This window comes from Gymnogyps californianus, chromosome 4 (genome assembly GCF_018139145.2).
Source record: "Gymnogyps californianus isolate 813 chromosome 4, ASM1813914v2, whole genome shotgun sequence".
NCBI classification, from domain to species: Eukaryota; Metazoa; Chordata; class Aves; order Accipitriformes; family Cathartidae; genus Gymnogyps; species Gymnogyps californianus.
In genome coordinates this window covers 10,868,807-10,884,543 of record NC_059474.1, presented here as the reverse complement: position 1 = coordinate 10,884,543, position 15,737 = coordinate 10,868,807, and the positions used below count along the sequence as shown (strand labels likewise).

The following is a 15,737-nucleotide window of genomic DNA, read 5'->3' as shown; positions in this document are numbered from 1 at the left end:
TTTTTTGCAATTAACATTCTACAAATTATTGCCAGTTCAACCAATTATACTTGTTTTCTTACTTCATTTCTTCACCTCCACACACATTCTCTCCTGCTCCATCTTTACTCCATGGCTGCACATATCATCATCCCATAGGCTCTATTCCTACCTCACAGCTTTCCTTTAAAAAAAAACTCTTCGCTGCTTCTGCATTTCCTTCTACCATAACCCTAACCCTAACACCCAGATTGAGATTAAATACTCTCTCCATCCCAGCACTGCATCAGTGCAAGATCATGAAAACCATACCTACCCTGTCAAATTCAAATTCTCCTTCAGGTTTTAGGACAAGTCTATGCTGTACATAGATCCCAAATCTAATAAAGAAATAGAACCGGAACACAATACAGCTACATCAAAGTGTGCCAACTACTCCAGCTACTCATGCCTGTATTGTTCAGAAACCCCCTCTAACCTTTCCCCTTATGCAAGGCTTCATATCTGATAGCTCCAAGTGGTACATCCATACATCTCTCTTCTGATACTTCTACATTTTATTACTGTAAAATTCCCAGGCCATCTTTCTATGTATGTACTGCAAAGGAACGAGTCCACAAATGCAACAGATGGCAAAGCATATGTAACAAATGATTAAGATGGCTAATGTGTGTCTCCCACACACCTACCCTCCTTCCCTAGTTACAACTAAATAAACATAAAGACAGATACTATGGATTACCAATATTATCACTCTTTGTTCACTGTTGTACATTTTAGAGCTGCTAACCAAGAAAATAAAATAAAAGGATGCATAAGAGTGAAGTTAGCTGGAAAGACTGTGTCTGATGACACTCGTTATTGCAAGATGTCTCTTCCTGAAAGGGGACACTAGCAGCAATAAACATTATCAATGCAACACTTAGTAGGCCACTCAGAAAACTGGGACTGAACTAGCCAAGTTCTACTCAGGACCCCGCTTCTCTTAATGCGGGCTCCCTCTGAATCCTGTTGTCAAAATCCCCAAGTAAATTTTAGGACCAGAAGTAGAAGTCTGATCACTTTGCTTCAAAGCTACACACTTCCAGTGCCAAAATCAAAAGCTAAGTTAAGAGCTCTCATAGTTAGCCGTCAGTACTGGGCAGTAGTGTAATCAAAACCTATCATAAGGGACACCTGCTTTAAGATGTAAGGGGAAAGACCAGTTTCTTCACTTTCAAATGAGTGACAGTCTTTTCCTTAACTGTACTTTGCTATTTGCATTTTAGCTATGCTTTTCTTTGCTTTTTCCCTCCCGGAAGAAAAAAAAAAAAAAAAAGTGTGAGAAGACAAAGGTTACCTTCCCCCAAACTGTAGCGGATTCGTACATCCCATGCATACATTGTCTCCTTGTTCTCAAATCCCAGCATCACAACTTGAGAGAGACAGATGATTGCAAGCGTGTGATTCAAGCCCTCATAGGAGAGCCCAGGATCCAAGCCACAGATGTCTTCTAAGGTCATGCTGCTCCTCTCCTTATGCCCTTTTGCTCGTTCGGATTTATCCCTGTACACCAGCATGAGCAAACAGTCTAAAAGAAGCAAAACTGTCAGAGATGATGAGGCAGAACATAGAACATAACACATTTCTCCGTACTCTGCTTCAATACAGAGATGCTTTAGACAACTGCAGGGTCAGTCCGATCAAGTCAATGTAAGAACTCAGTTCCCTTTTCCCACCCCCAGGTAGTTTGCAGTCACTTGCTTTCAGGGAGCAAACATTGAAGGCATGTTTCAAGGGTAATCTGCAGGCTCAGAAATAAGGAGGCAAGTAAAAAGTCTTCCCTATTTTACTTTTCAAAAATCTGGTGTTTTTTCAGACACTCTCCCGAGTCTGGAAGGGACTGACTCATTAATTCTGAGCATTAGGAGTTACACTATGATAGCTGTTCACATTACAAACACTAAAGACCAAGAGGCTATTGTCATCTATATTTCCATTAGAACATACTGAACCACAAATGAAATTCTTACAGTAGTTCACAGATTACTCAACTACTAAATGGCGAGCAGGCTGCACTGCCAGATTGTTAGTGTCATCTCAGGTTTCCTAGTTAAATGTTACACAGTAGCCATTGCTAAATAATCGTTATGTGCCACACCTTTTTTCTTTTTTTTTTTTTTAATATTTGCTTTTGTCACCATTTGTTTTTAACCCCTTCCTAGAGGTGTTTATTATACAGTAACTATGCAACAGAAGAAAGTAATTCAAGTGCCACGGTCCCATGGGAAAAGCACATTTCACAAGCAAACCCAAGAGACAAGAAAAAGGCGAGAGACCTCTCCCACCTTTTGCATTCATAACAAGAGCACTCCTCTTCCCCCGGGTTCCCTTCCTATCCCATAGCACTCAGTTGTAAATGAAATTAATGGTCAATATCAAAGCTGCAACATCCACAGCTTAAGCTGACCTACATACCACAAAGGAGAAAGCCCCCTGTGCACCATTTTATGAATGTTGGGGTGTGGTGCGTGGTGCTCTGAGCCCTGGCGAGGTGCCCTGCGGCTCTCAGCTGGGCAATGGACTGGCAGATCTCCAAAGAGGTGAAAAATGACTGAAAGACTGAACCCGTCTCCTAACTAAAGCGGAGCTTTGCATGGACTCCCAATTGTTTTTGTGCACCTGTTAGCAAAAACAGCTGCAACTATGATATTTAAGCATTCTGCAATACAGTTGTGTGTCTGAAGAAAGAACTATGGTTTACAGACCAAGAAAAGCAAATCACTGGGGGCTTTTTCTGGTAAACCTGGCTAATTTAGCTAGAATAAAAATACTATTTTTGAGGAATAAGCTACATTATCAGTCAGTAAGTTTTCAAAGCAAGCGCCCTCATCTTCCCCCTTCAAACTTGGCTTACTCATGTTAGAAATCCAGGCCTATATTCACATGTCTAGATACTAGCTCTAGGATCAACAGATGCCCATTCATGCAAAAAAATTTTAACAGATTCAGCAGAGATACAGGCATTTAAGACACTAACACAGAACTGTAACAACTCAAGTAACAAGCAGTTAGGTCCGAAGAGCTTCAATTACTAAGAAACCTTCAGACTACCAGCAACAACCCAGAAAAGATGCCATAATCCATTCTGCAGCAATGCAGATTCACATCTTCTAAGTGTAGGCAACATTTAGCCCTGGAAAGATATACTTTTGGGCCCAAATGTTTTCCCTGTTAGGAATAGATGGGGAAACCTGAAACCTACTTTTCCCTCTCCAGCAGTAAAACATCAACTCTGAATAACATTTTCAATTTCCCCTTCAGAGGCATGGAAATGATTTTTTTAATTCAAAATGTCATTTTATTTTTAAATTGAAGTGATATTTTATGTCAAAACACTAATCCAAAATAGCTACCGAGCTTACAATGCCAGCTTTTTTTACAGCCACCAATCACCCTGAAGAAATAATAATAATTTAAAAAAAAAAAATTTGCATTTTAAACGCGAACCAAAACCAAATAGCTGTGCCTTGAAAAGTCACCCTTCCCATTGGTTTTAGTCAGCGCCTGACACTAAGCTACTTAAAACCTTCGCTCCGACGCCGGACACGACGCCCGGGCACCGCCGGCAGCCCGGCGGCCAAACCTTACACCCGGGCACCGGCCGAGGGGTCTCAGCGTTACAGCCCAGGCTGCCGCCAGCCGCGGAGGGGGCGGCGGGGCTGCAACCGCCCCCGGCCTCCGCTGAGGAAAAAGCGGTCCCGAGCCGTTAACGGCCGCCAGCCCGAGGCCGTGAGGAGACGCGAAGCCCTGCAGCTCCTCTCCGCGCTCTCCCCTCGCCTCCGCCTTCGTTACACTTCGGGGGCTCCGGCAGTAGCCGCCTCCTATTTTTGGCCGCCTGGTCCGTTGCCAGATAATTTATTGCCCACTCCCCTCATTTTAAAAAAAAAAAAAAAAAAAAAAAAAGAGGAAAGAGCAGCGACGGCTTGAGGAGAGTCTCGCCGAGGGTGATCTCCAGCGGCCGCTAACCTCGAGGGGAGCCCTGTAAACTCCCTGCCCCCGGGGCCCCAAACCCTGTCCCCCCCCCCCAGGACGGGCCCCCCTCTTACCTGCCACCGGGGAGGGCTTGCGCAGCACCAGCCACCTACTCTTCCACTGCAACGAGAGGCAAAAGGAGAGGGTTAGCCAGGGCCGGAGGAGGGAAGAGCGGGCTCTCTCCCCTCCTGGGGAGGGGGCGTCGGTCGGGGACCCCCGGCCTCGGCCCGCCGCGGGGCCGGGCCGAAGGGGCGCCGGGAGCGGGGACCTTTTTTCCATCTCTCAACTTGACGTGACCCTCCACCACCACGGAATCCGTCATCTTCAGTCATGATTCCGGACAGCTGCGCCCGGCTCGCTGCTCCCTCCCCGCGCTCTGGCCGAGGGGTCACTTTCAAAATAGCTTTATTAGGTCCCCGCACAGGCACAGGGAGCGACGCGGGCGAGCGGCCAGCGCCGCCCGGCCCTCCCCGGCGCCCCCTGCCCCACCGGGCAGGGGGACGGGCCGGGGCGGCTTCCGGCTGAGGGGAAAGGGGGTCCCGGGAAGATTTTTACTGGTTCTTTATTCATGTATTTTATTGTGGTGTTGGGGTTCGGGTTTTTTTTAATTATTATTATTTTTTCTCCAGGGTTTCGGTAGCGGGAGGCGCGAGCCGGAGCGCGACAGCCCCGCGCGGGCCGCCCCAGCCGATCGCCTCCGGGCGCGACCCCGGGGAGACGCCGAGCGCCGCCCCCCGCCCCGATCCCGCTCCGGGCTTTGCAGCTGACCGCCGAGGCAGCCCTGCGGCCGGGGGCGGCGGGAAAGCCCGGACCGGAGTCCCTTGGCCCTCCGTCTCCGCGGAACGGGGCCTGGCGCCGGCGGGCCGAAACACCCCCTTCCCCGCGCCCCCGAACCAGCGGCTTCCTTATAACGCCCAAATTTCTCTTGCAAAAAGTGTAATTACTGCTCCCCTTGGCTCCCAGAACACATACAGCCAATTACCCCAGATAAAAATACTCTTTTTTTTCTTCTTTGCAATGCAACTGTCACGAGATAACAACCCACTTACACCAAAGCCAGAGCAGCTACAATTAATAGAATAAGATGTGTTAATGATGTCCTCAGATTTATTTCAACGAGCAATGGACTAATTAGAGTCCATTATTCTAAAAATACTCCTACTGCATCTTATTTGATGGTAATTAGTTCTTCAGCTTTTTTTGAACGGCACCACAGCACATTTTTCTTTCAGTAGCATAATAGAAGGGTTTTTTAGATGTTTGCGTTTGTTTCTTCCCTTTGAATCGGTCAGTTTGCATGGAATAACATATAATTTAATAAAACCATCTTTAAGTGTGTTTCATAATGAATTGGGAAAGTGTTTGTTCAACTGGCTTTGCATTCTAATTCAATTTCAATATAAGTGTTAGGAAAAATATCAGATAAAATTTCACTAGTAAATTTAAGTTGGATTTTCATTTTAACCAAAGCGAGAAGCACTTAAAGGGAGGAGAAAAATATGGAGAACAAGTTTCCGTGGGGTAATGCTCACCAGAAAGGCAGGAGGCAGAAGGTGCTGGAGTGCCCCCCAGGAATGTGACCAATGTCAGGGGTGTGAGAGGTCAGGCAAGGACCTCTCGCTTAACCTGGACATTTCCTTGCCACCCCTAGTCTGGGTTTGTGGATTTAATACCGTGCTAGTCACCATACAGCAGATGCTCAAATGCTGCAATTTAGTTCCACCAAATCAGTGGACAAACAGGCTAATTTGAAAGCCACAGATTAATTTTAATGCATTCAAAGTATGACAGTATCAACTGAAGATTTGTCATTTAGACCTTTGAGGGCAGAAAATGGACTGTTTCACTTGTGAACATTCACTATATATTTTTTTAAAAAATGTTTTATTGATTGTATTGGTGTTGCTATATACTGATACAAGCAGCATAGGTTTTGGAAACAGGACAGCTAAAAAGCTCTACCCAAATTTTCAGAAACACCAGTCTAACACCTTTCCTATCAAACAGCCACCTTCTTTACAGCAAGAGAAGACTGAGAGAATACATATAACACAAAACTACCAAATTAAAAGCATGCACGGTGTGGATGGATCTTAATTTCAAAGTGAAACTGAAGTCACAGAACAGATACGGACGTTCAGAATGGCATAAGCTTTGTGTGGAAACCTATTCCAAATGAATCCCTTCCAAAGGAGAGTAAATAGTTCCTTCATGCTGATGTAGTACTTGTCTTTCAGCAGCAGGTACAGTTAGTCTTGTTACACAGTTGCATTCATTTCATGGAGTTAAGCAAGCCAGACCCGTACTGCAAATCGCCAGGAAGGCAAAGCCAGACAACAAGAGCCTTCAGCTTGTTTTGGAATCAAGACCCCAGAGGTGGATCTCAGTTTTTCAAGGTAGTGTTTAGTGCTTCAGAAAAACAAACTAAAGACTTTGATCTTAGTATTCACAGTATTCATAGCTGAAAATCATATCTAAGCTCTCACATCTGTCTACTGGAAATTTGTGTGACACTTGCATAAAACTGGGAGCACCACCAGCTGAAACTGATCCTTACGCAGAGCTTTTCAGATGCCTTCCAGCACAGAGAAGTGTTATTTCATTTTTCTACCAGCTCTCAACCTGTTGAACAACCCACAGAGGGATTCAAAGATTTAATTGTAACTTTATACATAACAGACTAAGTCCAAGAAACAGAGAGTAAACATTTTTATTAAACTGTTTACATCATTTATTTAGCTTAGCATTGTTATATATCTGTACTTACACAAATTCAGGTTTTCATTATTTTTCCTTACAAAGTTTCTTTTAACTGCAGAAATCATTCACCACAACTAAGAAGCCCATGAAGACACTGCCAGTACTATAAAACAAAACACATATCTGAGTATCTAGGCACCACTTTAAAATTCTGTATCTTAAAGCACAGCTTTGCTTGGAACACTTAAGAGAATTCAAAAATGTTCACTATCAGAAAAGAAATACATTTCACATCAACACTTCTAAATGTACACATCTGACATGGCTAAAGGTTCCCTGTATTAAAAAAAAAAAGAGTTGCAATTTTCCATTCTTCTTCATCAGATTCAATTGTTTTTGTTGAATCATTTTCTGCCTTTTTTCTAACACAGCTGACTCCACAGCCTCTAAACAGCTATATATTGTAATAATTTCTTTGATTGTTCCCATAACAATTCCATAGACCATGACAGCAAAGCCTGTGGTTTATGCTATCACCAAATCCCCAAGGAAAATGTCAAGCTGCTTCCCCAGCCATCCAGTTCAAAAATCTGTTAAGAGAAACCTCCTTTCTGAATTATCTAAACAGTTGAACAACTTGTTAATACAAAATGTAAGACATCTTCAAAACACCATAAAATTTACAAAATGTCTAGGCATTTATCATCAAGGTGAAGTGTTTCCACTGCTGTCCTCAGGGCGAGGAGCAGCTCACAGTCTGCAAAAGGTCCTAACTGCGTCGGCCTGAAATCAGGTGCTCTGACTTCCAAGTTTTCAGCAAGAAACTTTGTGCTCTCAGGAGGTGTTGTGTTAACCTTGCTGGAAAATTGCACACCAGATTCAGCAGAGCTCTGAAGCATGTTCCTGATTTTATGTTAGTGGAACATAAAAATATGCATACATGTTTGGCTGAATCAAAACCTAAACCCTCTGTTTTTTCCCCAGAACTGGTTTGTTGCAATTAGCTGAGGAGCAGCTTCACCTACCTTGCTCTACTGGTGTCTCTCGACCTGAACTTCAAGAGATCACTTCTGAGGGGGAGGGAATTTCATTTTTGGTGCTCCTCCTGTTTATTTTTTTCTCTCATCTGAGAATACAAGGACAATGTTGTTACGGGTTGGTTTGGGGGATGACAGCTCCACCAGAAACTGCACAAACACATTCAAATCACTTTTTATGTAATGCACCAAGCAGGCAAACAGTTGTAGATTTTGGTGCACTGTGTCGACATGTTTGTTTTATTAAGCCAAATAAAGACAGTCTCATATATTGAGCAATCCACAGCCCTAAAATTCTAGATCAAGGATGCTGACATCAGATGAAGTGGGCCTACTTTTGGTGGCCTGGTTTGGAATTGCTAAGAATTACCACGACTATTTTCATACTAGCTTATAATAAAGTATTTATGCCACTTTAATGAAACCAAAAGACTCCTGAACCTTGCTTCAAATGTTAGCATATTTAACTGTTCAACTAGTTTTTCGGGGGGCTATTTTCTCATCAATCCAGTTTACATAGTTCGTGACTCGTGTGTATACTCCAGGTTTGTTGACTCTGCCACAGCCGTCTCCCCAGCTGATAACTCCATAGAGGTAAGAGATTTCATTTTGCTCACAGGCCAGAGGTCCACCAGAATCTCCCTGTGTTAAAAGTAAGCAAAGATTATCTAATTTGATAGAAAGCAGTCGGAAAAAGATCAGTCTGGGAAAGTCCTAAATTAAGAATGTTTGCATGTGAGATTTAAACTAAAAAAAATAATATGGAAGCAGTGGTCTACTGAAGTTTCATTATAGAAAGTTTTTTTAGTCATACTCACCTCTAATATAAAGGTTGGGTTTTTTAATTCCACATTGAACAGAAGTATCAAAATATCAGATTTTGTTTAAAAATCTGAAATTCTACTGAAGAGCACAGTTGATTTGGGTCACTTTCAAGGGGAGTAAGCAAGTCTTTGAGGCTTACACTATGTTGTAATATGGGCACTGCATGGATGGATTACATAAGGCAGAGAATGTTTGGAGAGTTTCTCAGTGCGGTTTATTGCAACTGTCAGAGATCATAAAAGTTTTCAAAGAAGAAAGGTGTTGCATACATACACACTTTTCCATGTGACTGTGGGATGCTATAATTTTATGTGGCATATGGGGGTTTTGCATCTGTTGAATTTGATGCTACTGAGCATTTACCTTGTCATTAAAACCATAAACCAAAAATAAGACTAAACTAATGTTTATAATACTACAGCAAGGATGAATTTGGAACACTTCTACTTATTTAAAAGTTTGCAAGCATTCAGGAAACGGGTTTTTATTATTATTACTCTTAGATTGACTTTCTACAGAAATTAAAATGTTAGAAATGAAAAGAAAAATGTGACTTAGTAAACAGTACCAGTGAAAGGAGCCACCACTCTAGTTATTTGAGACTAAGGAGAAATATTTTCTTTCCTATTTAAAAAGAAAATCCCTTGAGAGCAAAGTAGGTAGGAAAATTGTGTTCCTTTTATACTAGGAGATTTCTGTGATAAATGAGGGACATCAAATGAAGTCTTGCATCTGAGATCAATTTACTTCTCAGAACCTTGCTTATTTCTCCACACCTTGTCTCATTGATTGCAATTTTGGTATCAGTGCACTGATTAAAAAAAAGTTTCCAAGAAAATCCTTAAAAAATAATCAAGCAGAACACATTATCTGCTTGGCGTTTCTTGGTCTTTAAATATTTTTATACATAATAGGTGGTTTATAGTTTAATTTCCTAAGCATACATTAAGAAAACTCGGAGGTCGGCTACATTTGCTGTGACATTAAGAGGTCTACACTATTTCTCCTTAGACCACACTACAAGTCTGCCAACAGGAAAAAAAATTAATTATTGATTCACTAATAATGATTTCATGTTATGAGCACTGTTCTTCAGCAACATCTGTGACTCTAAATCACTCTCAGACTTTGCAACTCTCTCCAGACCACTTGTCTTTGTGCAGCTCCTCTCTCCTTCCCTCCACTTTCTTCTTTCTCCCTCTCCTTCCTGATCAACTCTGTTTTTCCAGGGCAGGGAGCGAGAACCAGCTATAATGCTGCCTCTTGTATTTGTACTTCCTCGGTAAGACAAGGAAAACTGAGCAAGCAAGGTAGTTTCTAGTTCTCTGGCTAGTACGAACACTTGCAGCCAATAACTACAATCAGTTCTCAGCCCTGGCCTGGAAACCTTGAGCCACTGCTGGCTGCTGCCATTTCCACTCTTGATACCTTTCTTTGGACACTTTTATGATGATCTCTGTAGGGGTTCCAGCACACAGTATACATTATATTCTTTGCTTTATTTAATTTAACTGCCAACTATTAGCTATGTGCTGCCTGTTCCCAAATTTATGCTAATAGAGCATAACCCTCCTCCTTCAAAATGAACTGAAGATAAAGTCTGAAGGTTTATGTAAGGAATAATCTGATCCTTCATTTAAAAGAGTCTCATCTATCACCACAACAATTCTGCATCCTGATTCAGAGCCCAAGTGTGACATAATTCAAAAAGAGATGCAAAGTAGTAAGAGCATGAGGTCGTTCCATGAAGGACTGCAGTCATGAAAAACAGTTTCCAATTGACTGATATTCTACACCATTAAATCCCATCCGCTATAGTAACCTCAGCTCCTTCCTTCTCCAAACCTCACCATTGCTGCCCACCTCCCACCCAGGTATCCTTATTTCCATTCAGGCAAGAGGCAGCAGCTCAGGGATTTGGCTCTGCACAGGTACCTGCTGGTTGGCCTGCCAGCGCATCCCTGCCAGCTGGCCAGCAAACCATTGCCATCACACTGCAAGCTCAGCCAGGAGCTAAAGCAACTCACCCTCCAGTGCATAGCCACTGCCTTTTATGAAGGGAGGAGGAATATAACACCCTGGCAGTTTTTTGCCCTTCTGTAGAACTTAAATGACATTGAACAGGTTAAAAAACGAAGGTGGAAGCAAACAATGCAGTCACGTGAGTTTCTTTTCTTTAGGAACGTTTCTTTTCTTTAGGAACGTTTCTTTTCTTTAGGAACACTGTAATGTCAAAAGTAAGCACGGTAACACTGCAACATTTCTGGCAATAATACACATTTATATTCTCTGCCTAGAGATGACTCACAACATTACCTGACAAGCATCAGATTTGCTATCGAAGTAGCCAGCACAAAACATATTTTCAGTGATTTCTGTTCCATAAATTTCAGGGCTTCTGCACTTCTCCTCAGGAATAATTGGAATCAGTGTTTCTTGCAGGACATTTGAATAACCAGATATATCTTAAAAAAATTCCCAGAGAGGAAAAGTCATTTTTATAGAATGTGAAGAGTGTAACATGGAAACACAATGCACAATACAACATATAAATACACTTAACACCTCAGTCATATTTGTGTTGTGGATATCTTTAAAAGATAGTATTTTTTCTAGTGATCAGATCACTTTCTGCTCCTCTAGTCAGATTCCATATTCTTTAAAATAACAGTATGCCACGTCCAGACATTAATCCAGTTTGGGCTCCTAGAGACTCAGAAACAGTCCCCCAGTGCTCCTGTCCTCTCCTCTTTCCAGATATGATATTAAATCATCAATTTATCAAAGGCTCCATTACCTCTTTTTGCCTTTAGACTACACATTTAGACCAGGACAACATTTGCTCATACTAAATCTCTTACCAAAATGAGGCAGCCAGCTCCCCCATCCTTCTCATCTATCTACGTAGGTCTCTGCTATTTCCGCACCAAAGCAGCATGGCCAAGCCTCATAATCCTGAAATTCCTCATCTGAAAGTATGGGGTGGATTTTTCCACCTTTCTCAAGCTGGATGTAAGCACTTCTTAGCCCAAAGTCTATCTGGCCCTCTCCTGTAGATGTTTCCAAAGTTTCTTGCTGGTGAAGATAAAGATCTCCTCCATCACAGACTAGTAAATTGATTGTGTTTGGTTTGCAGTCTTTCATATCTCCCTTGAGAAACCAGAGGTAGGATTCACTCCACTAAGGTGTCAAGTTATTGGCACCTACAACTAAGCTACTCCCCTCCCAGTCCATGGAGATCTAGCTAGCTCATAGCTCATCTCATCCTAAAATAGATGCAAACATTTGGTCAAGGGAACCACACTCCAAATTCCAAGGACTATAAAGGAAGTTCAGGATGACTATTTCAGATGTAAATGTTGTAAACATCTAAAGGTAGGTAAAAAGAATCCCACCAGAAGTCCCTTGGAAAATATCTTACCAAACTATCAGTTGTATAACATATACTTGAGCATTATGTTTTAATTATCATCAGTTTTTTCTACAGACACCAACTCTCATTTTACTCACTCTCATGCCTGTGTCCCCATCCAGAAATCTGACATTTGAACTGATCAGGGAAAACAGTGTGGCTTTCCGGCAAGCAGATGGGCTGAACAAACTGGGACTTGACGGCACAGCGTTGGCCATTCTTCTTCAGCTTAATCAAAGCTGCAGAACAGAAAATACAAGAGGAATAAAGTGACTGTTCCCTTTCTTTAATGGGATTGGCAGCAATGGGTCTCAGATACAATTTTAATTATCCCCTAAGCCTCTCTTAATTAAGATATTTCAATCAAAGACAGACAGACTCATCTCAACAGCACCTGATTTCACAGCAAATTGAAGGCTGAAATATTCAGCTACTCCCCTTGTGGGAATATTTATTTTATGCTGCGCTCACTGAGCAGATTTTGCTTCACTGCCTTTGTAGAGAAGGGGGAAGATAGAAAATACATATGTCTCCTCCCACCTTAAAGTTAAATAACAGTGACATATCCACAACTTTCAGCTGAAATAAGTGGGATGTGCAAGTGCTCACTGCTTCTGAAAGTCTGGCCACCTGCCTAATTCCAATTTGACTTAAAAAATTAATTACTGCAAGAGCTGGTGTATTTCATGCTATGTTATCACTGAGTTCAGCAAAATTCAAGATCTTGAAAATTAAGGAATAAAAAAATTAGGATATTTCAAACCAAGCTTCTGAAAGCTACAAAGAATTACACAACCTACACAACCTTTACTATCCCCTCATGGGACTGAAAAGAGTGTAAATATGGAGCCGTGCAGTGTTATGAGCTTGATACTGAAAGAAGATGTCAAAAGTAGCAGAAATGTTGGTTCCTCTGTAGCAAACTCCCTGTGTTTGGCTGTAGAGCAACAGAGGGGGCTTTGTGCTCGGTGTAACAAGGGCAGCATGTTGGGTTTGGGCACACTACTCAAAGAGGACACAGCTGTGGTAATGCAGACACACCTATTGAAGCTTCACATCACGCCTTTTGGAAGCTCCAGGTTTTCTGAGCACAGCTGTGTGGAAAGCAAGAGATCCCACTGGATAGTCTTATTTCTCTACTGACTACATTTTTTGGCCTTTGTGGAACATGTAAAGAGTATCTCACAGGCTGAGAAGCCCACACATACCACGCTCCAACACTCAGCAGCTTGCTCTTCCTCGCCTTCCTCCTCTTCCCCACCAACTCCGCCTGTTTCTGAATCCCCCGAACTTCCCAGCAAACACTCACATGGTAGTTTGTGTCCTCTAGAAAAGCGTTTTCAGCAGGAAATAACTCTTCTGCTGCATCAGTAGAAATCATTGACAGGGCAGAACGTGCCCCCACATCTTTCCCCCCCCAGTTTCTGCCTGTTTGTTTGATTTTGCAATTGGGCTCGTCTTAGGCAGTCCATGTTCAGCTGACCCTAGATTCGGACATTGCACATCGGTGAGGCATGCCAAATTTCAGAGTAATTCAAAAAGTTAGGAGATCTCAAAATGCCGACAGTGGTTTACACCAGGATATTTCAGAGCAGAGTAATACTCCAATTCCTCTCCTAGTACGCTGTGACAGAGCTCCCACCAACAGAGAATCTGAATGCTTTTTGCTACAGAGTAGAAAATATTCACCATCTGGGAGCAAAAAAGTACATGCCTGACCTAAAATATCCCTGATGCCAGGCTATTAAATAGTCTTATAGACAAAGTGCTCACACAGCTTGATACCCCAGGGTGATGTGCCACCTTCCACAAGAGCAGATCAGAAAATAAGAAGCAAGTTGCTGTTCCATTGTCATTCTGACTAATATTATAAGGTCAATCAGAAGGGCATTTAACTTCTGACTGTTAAGACAGCTGATTTTTAAATCTATCTCAGTGTAAAAAATGATTCTTAGTAACATAGATTTTCAGAGCAGATGGGGCTATTATATTCATCTAGTCAGATCCTCTGTACAATACAGACAATAGAATTTTACCAAGTAATTCCTGCATCAAGCCCACAGTTTCTGGTTCAGGTGAAAAAATGCCTAATCCCACAAAGACTTGAAGCGATGATGAATCTACCATACATCTAGGTAAATTGCTCCAAAGGCTAATTATCATAATTATTTAAAATTTGCAATTTATTTCTCATCTGAATTTGTCTAGGTTTCAGATGCTGTTATAACTCTGGTAGAACTAAGAACTCTCTGCACTTGAAAGCCTCTCCAAATAGCTATGAATTTTCCACTATGAAGGCAGTTTTTGACAGATCAACTAAACTTGAAACTAAGTTGAGTAAACAGAAATAAAACTGTAAGAACAAAAATACTCACCAATATCATGTTCAGTAGGGTTGAACACAGAATACTGAGGATGCAAGATGTATTTCTCTATTTCAAATGTTTGTGTTACATCAGTCGTTTTATTAAATATATGCTGACCCAGAACTACTGTAATAGTGGATTTTAGTGGACTGTAATACAAAAGAGAGAACAAGTAATTCTGTGATTAGCAGGGTGAATGAAGCCTAATTTCCAATGACTGTGTATCCCATGAACTGTTAGAACTTCTGCCCCCCATCACCTCCATTATTTACCCTCTCATAATGCCTTGACCTGTTTCCCAGGCTTCCTACTTACTGGGGGCCAGGAAAAAGATGACTAATGTTACAGTGAGTCCCAGCCTCTGTGGGTCCTGATTAGCCTAATTAAAGGCTGCAGCTCCTTAACAGATGGAAAAGGCAAGCACAGGCACTGCTGCCCAGCTGCTGTCTGGCTAACAAGCATCTTCAGGGGCTGTAAGCACTTCTTGTTCTAGAAACTTAGCTGAGTCAACTTTGACCAGACTTTGCTAATGAGTACAAAAATTACTGAGAAGGAAATGAGGGACCAAAAGATGAGTCAGTGGTGGATATCTTATTTTTCTGGGAAACCAGGCTCTTAAAAATGTTACCAGCATGGGTCAAGATTTTAAAGGTGCTGGCAAACTGACAATTCAGGAACATCTGGGCAGCTATCACGACTTCTGCTCTGAGACTAGACTGATCTATGTTAAATCTGTTGTCTAGAATCAAAAGCAACTTGGTGGAGGAAGGTCCCAACAGCACACTGACCTAATGGGAAAAACCACACTCAGAGGAGAATACATTTTTTGTAATTCACACCATCTTTTACAGTCATTGTATGTTTACTTAAAAAAGACCACAGTCCTCTCATATGCAGTGTCCTAGGACAGACAACTAAAAAGAACCAGTATAACAGTTGGGAAGAAAGAGACATTTGGGAATAATCAGGAAGTGTTTGGAAAGACAGTAATTCTCTAGCTTTGAAAGCAACGGAATTCAAATTTCAGTCTTGCTTTAAAATCAATTCGATCTGTGTGTGCATAAGTCTACAATGAATATAGTCAGCAAGTGTCTTCAACATCGGAGCACTCATATGTTTTGTTATCCAGTGCGGGAGTAGAAAATATCTGCTGTCATGTACCATGAACAGATGCAGAGTGGTCAACATCATTGCAGTTTCCCTAGTTGTGTTTCTATGCATTACCAGTGCCCGTCAGATACAAAAGCACTGTGGAGTCTCCTCCAGTACTGAGCACGAAGCAATGATCAACAGTAATATACTTAGAGGAAAGAGATTCTAACTAATTGCAGTGCAGAGAGCATAGGTAGCTATGCTTATAATTAACAAAGGAAAGTGCAAAGTTTAATTTTTTGTGACTGGAAA

The 15,737-nt window shown here is 41.9% G+C and overlaps 2 protein-coding genes across 2 annotated transcripts in view; both read right to left on the bottom strand.

Annotated features, from left to right (window-relative positions):
• DOK7 (docking protein 7) overlaps positions 1-4,315 on the bottom strand; it is a 69,121-nt gene extending 64,806 nt beyond the window's left edge. The window contains exons 1-3 of the mRNA XM_050896562.1: positions 4,262-4,315; positions 4,068-4,113; positions 1,319-1,564 (exon numbers count right to left, since the gene is read on the bottom strand). Of these exons, the coding sequence (XP_050752519.1) occupies positions 1,319-1,564; positions 4,068-4,113; positions 4,262-4,315 (346 nt within the window). The remainder of the gene's footprint in view (positions 1-1,318; positions 1,565-4,067; positions 4,114-4,261) is intronic.
• A 2,370-nt stretch (positions 4,316-6,685) lies between these two features.
• Positions 6,686-15,737, bottom strand: part of HGFAC (HGF activator) — a 44,467-nt gene continuing 35,415 nt past the window's right edge. The window contains exons 11-14 of the mRNA XM_050896224.1: positions 14,343-14,482; positions 12,066-12,206; positions 10,872-11,020; positions 6,686-8,372 (exon numbers count right to left, since the gene is read on the bottom strand). Of these exons, the coding sequence (XP_050752181.1) occupies positions 8,202-8,372; positions 10,872-11,020; positions 12,066-12,206; positions 14,343-14,482 (601 nt within the window). The 3' untranslated portion in view covers positions 6,686-8,201. The remainder of the gene's footprint in view (positions 8,373-10,871; positions 11,021-12,065; positions 12,207-14,342; positions 14,483-15,737) is intronic.